The 12224-nt window shown below is 43.3% G+C and overlaps 1 protein-coding gene across 19 annotated transcripts in view; it reads right to left on the bottom strand.

Annotated features, from left to right (window-relative positions):
* Window positions 1-2804: 2804 nt before the first annotated feature.
* Window positions 2805-12224, bottom strand: part of LOC122541755 (paired box protein Pax-2-like) — a 233744-nt gene continuing 224324 nt past the window's right edge. For 15 of the 19 annotated variants that reach the window (XM_087982644.1, XM_087982649.1, XM_087982651.1 and 12 more), the window contains 2 exons: window positions 9589-9675; window positions 2805-5886 (listed from right to left, as the gene is read on the bottom strand). In XM_087982644.1, the coding sequence (XP_087838770.1) occupies window positions 5765-5886; window positions 9589-9675 (209 nt within the window). In that variant the 3' untranslated portion in view covers window positions 2805-5764. Of the gene's footprint in view, window positions 5906-9588; window positions 9676-12224 lie in introns of all 19 variants that reach the window. The other 4 variants (XM_087982647.1, XM_087982657.1, XM_087982660.1 and 1 more) reach the window with 1 other exon arrangement.

Here is a 12224-nt window from a genome sequence, read left to right as displayed (position 1 = left end):
TAAAAGAATAAGGAACTGAAGTAGGCCATTTGGCCATCTCAACCTGTTCTTAACCAAGAACATGGCTGATTTGAATGGTAGCCTCAACTCTACCTTCCTGAATACCTCCTTTAGCCCTTGACTCCCTTGAAGATTAAAAGCATTTAGTTGCGTATTCAGTGACCTCCACTACTCTCAAAAGGTTAACAATACACCAAGAAATGTTTTCTCCACCTTAAATTGAAGATCCCTTATTTTGAAATTGTCTAGTTCTAGATTCCTCCAAGTCTACACCCTGTAGGCCCATTAGAATCTTATAATTTCAATAAGTTACCTTTCATTCTTCTAAACCCCATTAAGTTTTGTTTAACAGACTGGTATCACTTAATGAATTAGGTAGCAAATTCAATTTTGGGGAAATTACATTGATTTATAGTAAATCTATAGTTTGGCACAAAAAACAGTCTCCAACTTTCCTTTCTGGACTCTTTCCTTGATCAACTCCACACTGGGGATGAATTCAGCCCCTTTTTCAAAATAAATGCACCACCCATTAAACTAAACACACGATTAACAAGTTAGAGTGAAAACTGCAATATTAACTAAAATCAGGCAGTGGATGAGACAAGGAATGGACAAAATCAAAGTGGTGTTAGACAGGCCCTGTGATGCTCACCTCTCTCCAAATGTTTTGAGAGGTCCAGTGCAGATAGCATGCTCCCTGACCAAGCACACCTGGGCATGGATGTATCTGTGGAAGAGAGAAAAACCCACCATTTTTGTCTTGAATAGCCCCCCACCAAATTACCCAAATAAAGTAGCAATTAACAAGCACGGCCCAGCAGGGACAGTGTAAAAATAACAAAAAAAAGTGAGGTAAGCAAACTATTTCATTAAATCAAAACAGGGTTGGTGGGGGAGACATTGGACTCCAGCCTCCATGGTGCCCAGCTTTCTCTAACTACCTTGAGGGTATTAATGGATACCACATGCTCTCTCGCCAAAGACACTTGGGCCTGGACATAACAGCAGGACAGAGAAGAATCTAGCTCTTAAAGGCCAAGTCCAATGAGCATCAGCTACTCTCAATCAACTCTGGAGCTGTTCTATTTGATCCTTAAAAAGCCTTGTATTTCCAACCTGGGCAAGTTTAGGGTCACCATAAAGCAAGCCCCTTCATCCTAGGAATCAACCAAATAAACATCGTCTGAGTTGCCTCCAATACAAAGTAAATCTCCTTCAGATGTGATCTCACCTGCACAGATGTATAAGACTTCTCTACTTTTATATTTGATCTCCCTTACAATAAAAGTCATCATTTCATTTGCCTTCCCACTTACTTGCTGCTGATATTTGATGTTTCATGTACCAGGTGACCTCTGATCTCCCTGGAGTGCACTATTTTGTAGTCATTTTCTCCATTTAAATAATGTTTTACTTTTCTATGAGTCCCACAAAAATGGATAATTTTACTTTTTCCCACATTTTAATTCATCAGTGCTAAGCCTTAACAATGGCCATCGCAAGGCAAAACCTAATCTCCAGAGTCATTTGTCTCTAAATAAGCATTGCATTACCACAAAAAGGACCCAATTAATAAGAGACAAAACTCGGAGGAGACATACAAAAGAATTTATTTCTCATGTGCCACAAAGAAATCTGAACAGAATAGAACCATTAATGAAAGCCACATGGGTCAAATTGTAGACCTTCCAAATTGTCTCTAAGAGTAGTGACAATACCATGCCCCTACTACCAAGCTTTGCAAAGGGAGATTCCAATGAATAGGTACTGAATAAAGGCAGCTGCCTTGTCAACACTCCCAGCTCCCTGCCAGCAAGCTACCCAGCCGTTCTGTTTTCACTCACTCCACACTGGGTTGTGATGATATCCCCCAACACTTCCCCACTTTCCTCCCCTGCCCAAACCCACAACCCACCTCTCCCACCCTGAACCCCGAAGCACCTCCCTGAACCCCACCATCAATCCCTTGGGAAGTCCAGCAGTTTGACAGTTTAATCCCGACCAAAAAGAAAATTGAATTTTCTGTTTCTTAAAATATATTTTTTTATATTCTCTCAAGAAGTACAATTCTTTTACAATGAGCCCTCTTTCTCAGTTCGTCGACCTCACACAATCTGCATTTTGTTTTCAGTTGAGATAAGTGAGTGCTTTTTGTCCAAAATGTTTCCAAGTTCTCCCCCTCCCCATCTGCTCCCCTCCCCCACCGCCACCCCATCCCCAACCCTCTGTAACCCCCTCCCCACCACCCCCCCCCAACCAGGTTTTCCCACCCGTGCCCCCTTTCACCCAATCCCACTGGGTAAGCAAGTGTGATAACAGCATGCAAGAGTCGATCACAATGATCTCTGCTGGCTTCTGTTTTGCCACTAACATCTAATGGTCACGGATTTTGCTCGTTTTTTTTTGTTTTTTCGAAAAGCAGCTCCGACGGAGGTGAGGGCAGGCGCCGAGGCCTCAGTCAGAACGCAGGCCCACTGACGAGCGAATCACAACGAAAGCGATCTCTGCGATCGAAGTCTCCAGAACCGAGTCAGGTCACAACAACCCTGTTCACTCTACCGACCACGTCTGACACTCTGTGCGTGTGTTTGTGTGTGTGTGTGTGTAAGTATACACGTGTGTGTCTCACAAGGAAGGTGAAATTGGATATTGGTGTAACACAACGACAGAATAAAGAGCACAGCATTTCGTAAAATTTGCATAGTGATGAATCTCTTTGTCTTTTTAAAAGAACCCTTTTTTCCTTCCTCTCTCTCTCTCTTCTAACAAAACCAAACAAAATAAAAATTATAAGTCCAGTGTGAAAGACTACCTTTCCTCAGCACTGTGTGCCCACCAGAATAAAGGGCCATGCTGTGCTTTATTTGAACATTGTAGGAAACACAAAAACACTTTTAACAGAACAGGTGCTGATTTTTTTTTTGTCTTTTGTCAGTAAATCTACAAGACACTGCTGTGTCAGTGTATTCTCTAATAGATGCAGCTGTGATGTATATATACAAGAGGAATTTCTTCACATTATAAGCAAATATCATCCTACAAAGCAGCAATCCTTCCTTTGCAAGTAACAATACATTAAGTAATTGCTGGGATTATTATTTTCCACAGTTCTTTCTACACAGTTCTATTGTCATATAATATGCACATTGAAGATTCAGCTGCATATTATCATATAAATTCCAAATCTCTTATGTAGTAGTATAATACTGATTTACAATCAATGCATACACATCCTGTAAATAAAAACCTAACAATAACCGAGTCTTTGGCAAATGTTGCAATAAAAATTACATTCACTTTTTAATCAGTTGTTTTAGAGTGCAGTAGGTTGTCCCTTATCATGCAACGTTTGTGTGTCTCTTTCTTGACAACTTCCTCCCTACCTCTGCCTCTGACTCCCTGCCCTACCCACTAGTATTCCCCCAAACCTCTCTTGCTCACCACACCCCCCTCCAATTAATTGTATAAAGTTGTACCCAAGTGTGAGTTGGCTCCTGGGTTGTACCTGCTTTCGTGAACAGGTCAGGAAAGAGACAAACAAAAGCGCTGGGGAGCTGTGGCAGTGAATATTGTGCTTTGTCTGTAACTCTTAAAGAATTGTGTTTGGAGTTCTGTTGAAGGGTGCAGAGCAGGGGAAAGATAAATCCTCCAGTGTTTTCACATGGCTGTCTGTAAGTATCTGCTGTGTGTGTCGCGTGCGTGTGTGGCCGTCTGTATGTGTGTGTTTGTGTTTGCATGTGTAAGCTTGTATTTCTGTCTGTCTGTCTATCTGTGTGTGCTTGTATATGCTTGCATGTCATTCTGTGTGTCATTGTGTCTGTGTGAGTATGTGTGTGTCTGATGTATGTGTGTGCTTGTATGTCTGTCTGTGCCTATATGTGTGTATTTGTGTGTCTGAGCATATGTGAGTGCTTGTATGTCTCTATATGTGTGTATTTATGTGTCTGTTTGTATGCATTTGTTTGTCTGTCAGAATCTGCCTGTTTGTATGCCTGTCTGTCTGTATGTATGTGCATATATGCCTGTTTATATGTTTGCATTTGTGTGTGTCTGTCTGTACATGTGTGCATGAAATGCCTGTTCTTTTTTTGCACTCGCATGCAGATAAGAAGTGGTGAGGATGCAAAACAAAGCAACCTCCAGAGCACAGGCTTCTTATGTCAGTGCAGATTAAAAGTGTGTTGACTGGAGAACGCACTGTCAATCTGTACTACCACAATAAGTGCAAGCAATAACCTGGACAGCTCAGTGAATATTCCACTCCCCTAACCCTACCGTCAGGATCACTCAAAGATAACCTTGCTCTTAATTCTGTTAAGTATGGAAGCTCTGGTTTCTGGCAGGTAGTCAGAAGGCAGGGTTTACTGTGACTGCCAAAGCATATAGCTATTTTGTAATGTCTATCTACAGGCTTCATTAATACCTTTCACCACTGGAGTGCAGTAACTGTAAACTCAAAATACAAGCCAATTAAGTGCCTATTTGACTCTTTTCTTTCTCAGAAAGGAAAGCGTTTTTAACAATGTCGTTCTACTGCAGAAATCGGTGCCCCTTACCAACTCCAAACCCATTGCAGCCATAATTGGTACAATCAGATAGCTAGTGCAAAAAAAGTACATGGAAACATCAGCTATTATGTGGCCTTTCATTCATCCAAGATCGGTCTGTTGAAGAAAGTAAACTGCTTTTCGGTCTTCATTCTATGCCTTCCATCGTCAACTCCGGAAGTGAAACACAATCGAATTTACTGAGAACTGTAGCATGTAAGTGTGTCGGGATTTGAACAGTTAAATGTGGCCCTCGGTGCTTCTCACAGATAGCGCTTACTGCTTTTGGTCATTTCCTGTAAAGAGTGTATGTCATTGGAACCAAAGTGTTTGGAGAATCGCCAGGAGCAGAGAGCTCAATAGAGCTTGGTGGGTATGGTCTGGGAGGAGGGATGTAAGGGACAATGGTATAGCCAAGAGACAACTAAGAGATGGCATATGTACTCGCCAGAGCCTCCCCGACGCTGAGTGGAAAGAGGGGTTGGCGGATGTTGGGGGGGGAGGGGGGGGGGTGGCAGGAAGGGTCATAGATGCTTCGTGGAGTTGGGGCAGGAAGGTCATCGGGGTGGGGGGGGGGAGGTGACGAGGTTACAGTGTTGTGCACTCCCTCCATCCATAACACCAGGAGTCAACATTGGCCAGAGTTTTGAGATTAGGCCGTCTTGTAAACATGATTCGGCGAGGAATGAGTCCGTTTGTTTAACCCACCAGTTGTCATGTCACTGTTGCCTTCCCAGACATGGTCTTCATGTGAACAACAGATGTTCTTTCACTGTTGTTTCATTAGGCCGATAGATATATTTGGAATCATTGCAATCACCAAATTAAACATGGGAGCATGAGCTCGTCCAAATGCCGAGTTAATGTTTTGAAGCACTGAAGCAGCTTTTTTTTTTGTTAATGTATTTTTTTTAAATCAATCCATTCATTACGATATACGCATATATATATATCTATATATGAGCTATTTTGTTTCCTTCTCTTTATCTTTTTTTTCAGTCCAGTCAATAGGAACCAATGGGGCTGAAATGGGAAATAAAGCCAAAAGTTTAAATATACCAATGGCACCATAGTTTGAAGGAGAAACAGCCAAAGTCAGAGTGTTCCACGTTGCTCAGAGTAGATGTCCAATTATCTGTCCTTCCACCACTCTCACAGATTAACAATTTTGTTTTCTAAGTTTTCCAGTTCTTCATCCCAACTGTTGAAATTGATCAGACTGGTACAATGTGGAGCCCGAGAGATTCATCTTGCAGTTTCATGTGGTTGCCATAGTAACTAGTGGCGGTCATAGGCAGTGGCAGCAGTGGGGGGTGCAGCACCCCTGGATGCGGCACTATAATAATAAGGGGAACCTGAAAGTTAACACAGGAGAAGATGGACCAGTTGGAAGGACATATAAAACTTATCAGCAAACAGTGCCCACCCAACAGAAAGTTGGCTTGACCTTATTTTATTAGGGCAGTCCGCTCCCTGTGCCCTGGCCTGCTTCCACACACCAACGTATCGGCATCCACCCCAGTTGTGATCTCTTCAGATATTTTGTTTTCCCCAAATTGATCAAGCTGCTTCTCCCTATCTTTGGAAATTACAACTTCCTATTTATTATTTCATGTGATATGGTCACAACTGTCAAGCCAGACTTCATTGCCCATCCCGTATTGCTTGGCCATTTCAGAGGGAGGTGAAGAGCCAGCCATAATTGGGTCGGAGCCATATTTGGGCCAGAAGGGGTAAGGACAGCAAATTTCCTTTTGAGAACCAGGCATGTTTGTACACCAACTGATGACAGCTATCACAGTCACCATTACTGAAACTAGCTCTATATCCAAGATCCTCTGATCAAACTGAATTTCCCCCAGCTGCTAAACTGAGATTTGAACTCATGTTCCCAAATCATCAGTCTTGGCCATAGGATTACTAGTCCAGTGGCACTGCACCAGACCACGATCTACTTCAACACTGGGTGGAAAATGACTATCTTGCAATGTAAAAACAATTGTATTTATATGGGCCAAGTTGAATGGACCCAACGTTTTCTTTCTCTCAGAAGATTTCGAGTCTTTGGAACTCCCATTCCCAAGAGATAGTTTCACTGAATATATTTAAGACAGAGATTCTTGACGAACAAGGGAATTGAGGGTAGGTGAGAATTTAGAGTTGAGGCCACAATCAGATTGTATTAAATGATGCATGAGGTTGACTGGGTCAAATGACCTATTTCTGTTCCTAACTGGTATGTTAGCATGTTCAGAACATCCTTTCCTTGCCTGTCATCCTTTGACATTTTTGGCATCTCTCAGGCTTCCACCAATTCTGCTCTGAATCTTGCTTAAAAACTGCCGGGAAATCAAAGTGTAACAAGTGGCCCCAATTTTTACTTACTAAGTTACGTGGCAACACCTATGGTGGGGATGGCATTGAGCAGACATGAGTGAAAGACAGCTGAGCAAGTTGGCAACAGTCTGTGTGCCAGAGCGTAATGCTGTCTCCATGGCATTGCTCAGAATTCCCTTTTGCGGTGTTACAAATTTCTGACAGTCCAATAAAAATTGTCAGCTAAAATTCACTTCCAAAGCTTTATGTCAAACAACAACTTGCATTTGTATAGCACCTTCAAAAGGCAGGACAGTGGAGTTAAGGATGATCAGATCAGCCATGACTGGCAGAGCAGACTCAATGGGCTGAATAGTCTACTTCTTGTTATATGGTGGATCAAAAGGGTATTATTGAGCCACTTCAGGAAATATTAAACAGATGATAATGCTTGGTCCATTGGGAAGTTTTAAGGAGCATTTTAGTTTGGGAGAGCAACAGAGGTGGAGAGTTTAAGGAGCGAATACTATAGTTGCGTGCTCAGGCAGTCAGTCATCAGCGATAGCAGCATGCAATGGGTCAGAAGAAGTGGAATCATAGAATCCCTACAGTGTGGAAGCAGGCCATTGGCCTGTGGGAGGAAAGCCGAGCACCTGAAGGAAACCAATACAGACACAGGAAGAATATGCAAACTCAACACAGACAGTCACCCTAGGGTGGCATCCAACCCAGGTCCCTGGTGCTGTGAGGTAGCAGTACTAACCACTGAGCCACTGCCCTGCGCAGGAGGATGTAGATAGTTTGGGGTGAGAGCATGGAGAAATTTGAAAATGAGGATGAGAATTTTAAATCCAGTTTCATTTTAAACCCTTTAGATTGGAACATTAGACTAGATTCCCTATAGTATGGAAACAGGCCCTTCAGCCCAACAAGTCCACAATGACCCTCCTGAGAGTAACCCACCCAGACCCATTCCCCTACCTTATTACTCTACATTTATCCATGACTAATGCACCTAACCTACACATCCCTAAACACTATGGGCAATTTAGCATGGCCAATTCACGTAACCTGCAAATCTTTGGACTGTGGGAGGAAAGCAAAGCACCCAGAGGAAACCCACACAGACACAGGGAGAATGTGTAAACTCCACACAGGCAGTCAACCTGAGGTAGGAATCAAACCTGGGTCCCTAGCGCTGTGAGGCAGCAGTGCTAACTAAGCCACTGTGCAGCCTATTAGCCATGAGGTTGTTCAAAGACGTCTCAGTGTGATGTCTCAGGGTTTTAGGGGTTGGGTAGCTGCTGACATTACTGAGGCCTATTCAACTAGAATAGGAAGGAATACGTGATGTTTTGCTGGCACTCCTTAAAGATTAAAGCAGCTTTAAACAGAATAGGTTGGATAGATGGTGAGACGCTATCACTTTACACTTGGGACCTGAACTCAAATCCCACCCAGACTGGCAGGACAAAGCTCTTTCTGTTTGCTTTCCGCAAAAAGTCCTGTACGAAACAACTTAGAGCATTTGCAAACCAGGTTCTGTTTGGTGTAGACCTGCAGCACCACACTGACTGATGTGCTCACACAGACAATGACTGAAGTGGGAAATACTGCAGTCATTCTTTTGAGGTAGAGGCTGAGTGGAGGAAACATCCCTTCCATCCTAGGCTGGAGCAAAAAAGCATTTGATGCGGCCCTTGGGTGTCTGAAATGGCTAATGTTCCATTCCTTGACTATTCACAGTAAACGGTAGCTTTGATTACAGGAACAGAGTTCCTATTCTCTGTAATGAGAAGGACTTCAATTGTAAAATTGCTGACTAACATTGTGCCTACTTTTAAATTCAAATATTTGCAAGTTAAACACAAGTCTGACTCAACACTCAGTAATTTGCTACAAAACGGATTTGCTTTTAATTGTACAGTTTGAATGTTCGGACCCTTATCGGACCAAGTCTTTGAGGTGGAAACAGCTCGTTGAGGCACAGCCACAAGCAGGTGAAATATAATCAGCAGGCTGATCGACTGTGTGAGCCCTCACCGCTCATCCTGATCATGTAGGCATTTCACGGTCATTCGTAATCTAAGGGCAACATTATGAGGTAGAAATCAATCATGGACAGGGCGAAAGTGAGGACTGCACATGCTGGAGATCAGAGTCAAGATTAGAGTGGTGCTGGAAAAGCACAGCAGGTCAGGCAGCATCTGAGAAGGAGGAGAATCGACGGTTTGGGCAAAAACCCTTCATCAGGAATGAGGCTATTTTTGTCAATTTTCCTGCTCCTCGGATGCTGCCTAATGTGCTGTGCTTTTACAACACCACTCTAATCAATCATGGACAGCCTGCCTGGTTAATCCTGGCTCAGACAGCAATGTTCACCATCATTGTTCCTCTAAAAACCTGATCACCACCATTCCTGTTGGAGTTGAAATCATTCAAGTTAGCACTGATACAGTCCAACACTCTGGAGTGTACTCATTCATTGACCCACCAAGGGAAACCCAAACATTAGTTAATTCAGGAATTCAAATGGTATTTATTTGGGGGAGAGTGAAGCAACATCACTGTATGTGTGAAAACCAAAAGCAGTAGCAGGAGCCCAGTTTAAAAAAAAATAATCTATTTGCTGTTAGTTCTTAAGTTTAGATCACATTTATAGAAGCCTTTCTGAAGCAACAGACACAAAATAGGCAACAGCAATGATCCAGAAAATACTCACTTAGTAATCCCGGGTTAGTGAAACGCCAGGCTTCATTGTAGGTTGTGTATTGTGGATGAGTGTAAGGGTTTCCCGAAAATTCACTGCCTAAGGAAAGAAATGAGAAAGAAAATTTTCTTTTTTTAAAGAAAGCAGAAAATAATTTGGAACCTTTTCATTGAGTTGCGGGTTGTGTTTTCCTCTTTGGACTGTTCATCTTATGTTCATTACTTTGGTTGAGCTCTACACTGAATTGCTGCGAGAACTCATTCGAAAGAAAGACTTGAATTTAGATAGCAACATTTCTGAAGTGAGGTCACTGCTGCAGTAAATTTTCCCATAGTGAGATCCTACAAACAACGGTGTCACAATGATTCAATAACCCATCTCTTTTCAATAAGTAGGAGATAAATATAAGTAAGACATCGAGTATAACCCCTCTGCTTTTCTACAAAGTAGCAGCATGGGTTCTTTAACCCCTCCACCTTCCTCAAGTTAGCAGACAGAGACTAGGTTTAACATTTTATCAGAAAGACAGGTGCCACTAATATTGTAGGACATCCTCAACAATGAGCTGAAGTTTCAGCTTGGACCCTTGAGGAACACTGAAAAGGAGCCTGTGATTAAGAATAGAGGTACATACACATGTAAGAGATGATGCCTGCCTAAAATCAGAGTTTGCTGAATTGCTTAACCAAACAATACTGGGATTCTAAGTCAGTCACTCTCTAGAAGGAGAGCGAGTTGGCAACTTTCTTTGAACCCTCCATCTCGCTAGTTGGAAAGAAGCCAACACTTTTACTGCAAGAAAGGATCCATTTGGGCCAGTTCACCGAGGAACCTTTTTAGGTTAGATTCTATACACTGTGAAAACAGGCCCTTCGGCCCAACAAGTCCACAAAGACCCTCTGAAGAGCAACCCACCCAGGACCATTCCCCTACATTTACCCCTGACTTATGTACTGCCTTAATAAATTTCCTGAGTATAGGTGTGCATGAAAGGAGTAGTAAAGCAAATCCCCGAGTTTTTGAATGCTTTGTTATGGGTGGCACGGTGGTTAGCACTGATGCCTCACAGCACCAGAGACCTGGGTTCAATTCCCGCCTCAGACGACTCTCTGTGTGGAGTTTGCACATTCTCCCAGTGACTTTGTGGGTTTCCTCCGGGTGCTCCGGTTTCCTCCCACAATCCAAAAATGTGCAGGTTAGGTGAATTGACCATGCTAAATTGCCCCTAGTGTTAGATGAAGGGGTAAATGTAGGGCAATGAGTCTGGATGGGTTGCGCTTCGGCAGGTCAGTGTGGACTTGTTGGGCCGAAGGGCCTGGTTCCACACTGTAAGCAATCTAAACCCTATCTTTGATTTCGTCCTAAACTGTTACACTGTGGGTTTATTTCAAAATGTGGAATCCCAAACAAGGTTTTGGGGAACACCTTTCAGCTGACCTCAGTACCAGATGGGAATAAAAATGAAAAAGAGGAAAGCAAACACTACTTCCCTGTCCTGAGCTTAAGATGAGTAAAACAATCATAATTTCAATTCACCCCATTTCCACTTTGCTCGTGACACTTGTCACTTATCAGCCCAAACCTGGATGTTATTCAGTTCTTGCTGAGTTTAGCCGTATCTGAGGAGCCATGAATATGGCTGAACATTGTTTGCTGCTGTTCGCACATCTCCACTTCGGGAAGGAAAATGAAGCAGCTGAAGGGTAGGACAGGAACCTGAGAAACTCCTGAAAAGGGGTTCTGGAGCTGGGGGATGCGAGGTTGACATTAGGTGATCTGGCTAGTTTCATTCTGAAGGGCTGAATGGCCTAATCTTTCTGCCATCTTCGCTGTTTCGCTCATTATCAGGTCCAGCAAAGGTCAAGATATCACATGCTCAGCCAATTTGCCCTTGAAGGGATTGAGCTGCAGACAATTAAAGACCGTAAGACTTGGCAAAGTAGACATGGAGAGGTTGTTTCCCCGGATGGAAGAGTCTAGGACAGAGGCAATTATCTTAGAGTAAGGGATTGCACATTTAAGACAGAAATGAGAAGGAATTTCTTCTCTGAGAAGGGAAGGAAACTATGGAATCTTTACCACAGAGGGCTGTCAAGGATAGGTCACTAAGTATATTCAAGATTTGAGATTTTAATCACAGCTGAACAATGTGTTGCTGGAAAAGCGCAGCAGGTCAGGCAGCATCAAAGGAGCAGGAGAATCGACGTTTCGGGCATAAGCCCTTCTTCAGGAATGAGGAGGGTGTGCCAAGCAGGCTAAGATAAAAGATAGGGAGGAGGGACTTGGAGGAGGGACGTTGGGAATGCGATAGGTGGAAAGAGGTTAAGTGAGGGTGATAGGCCGGAGAGGGGGTGGGGGCGGAGAGGTCGGGAAGAAGATTGCCGGTCAAGAAGGCGGTGCTGAGTCTGAGGGTTGGGACTGAGATAAGGTGGGGGGAGGGGAAATGAGGAAGCTGGAGAAATCTGCATTCATCCCTTGTGGTTGGAGGGTTCCTAGGTGGAAGGTGAGGTGCTCTTCCTCCAGGCGTCATGTTGCTATGGTCTGGCGATGGAGGAGGCCAAGTATTTTAATCAGGAAGGGAATCAAGGGCTTTGGGGAAAAGGCAGGAAAGTGGAGTTGAGGATCATCAGGAGAAAGTGAGGAAGGCA

The sequence above is a fragment of the Chiloscyllium plagiosum genome, unplaced genomic scaffold, assembly GCF_037043375.1.
Source record: "Chiloscyllium plagiosum isolate Xiang-an unplaced genomic scaffold, Cpla_swu_hap1 HiC_scaffold_43, whole genome shotgun sequence".
NCBI lineage: Eukaryota > Metazoa > Chordata > Chondrichthyes > Orectolobiformes > Hemiscylliidae > Chiloscyllium > Chiloscyllium plagiosum.
Note: the sequence above shows the minus strand (reverse complement) of the source record. Positions and strands in the feature narration are given on the sequence as shown.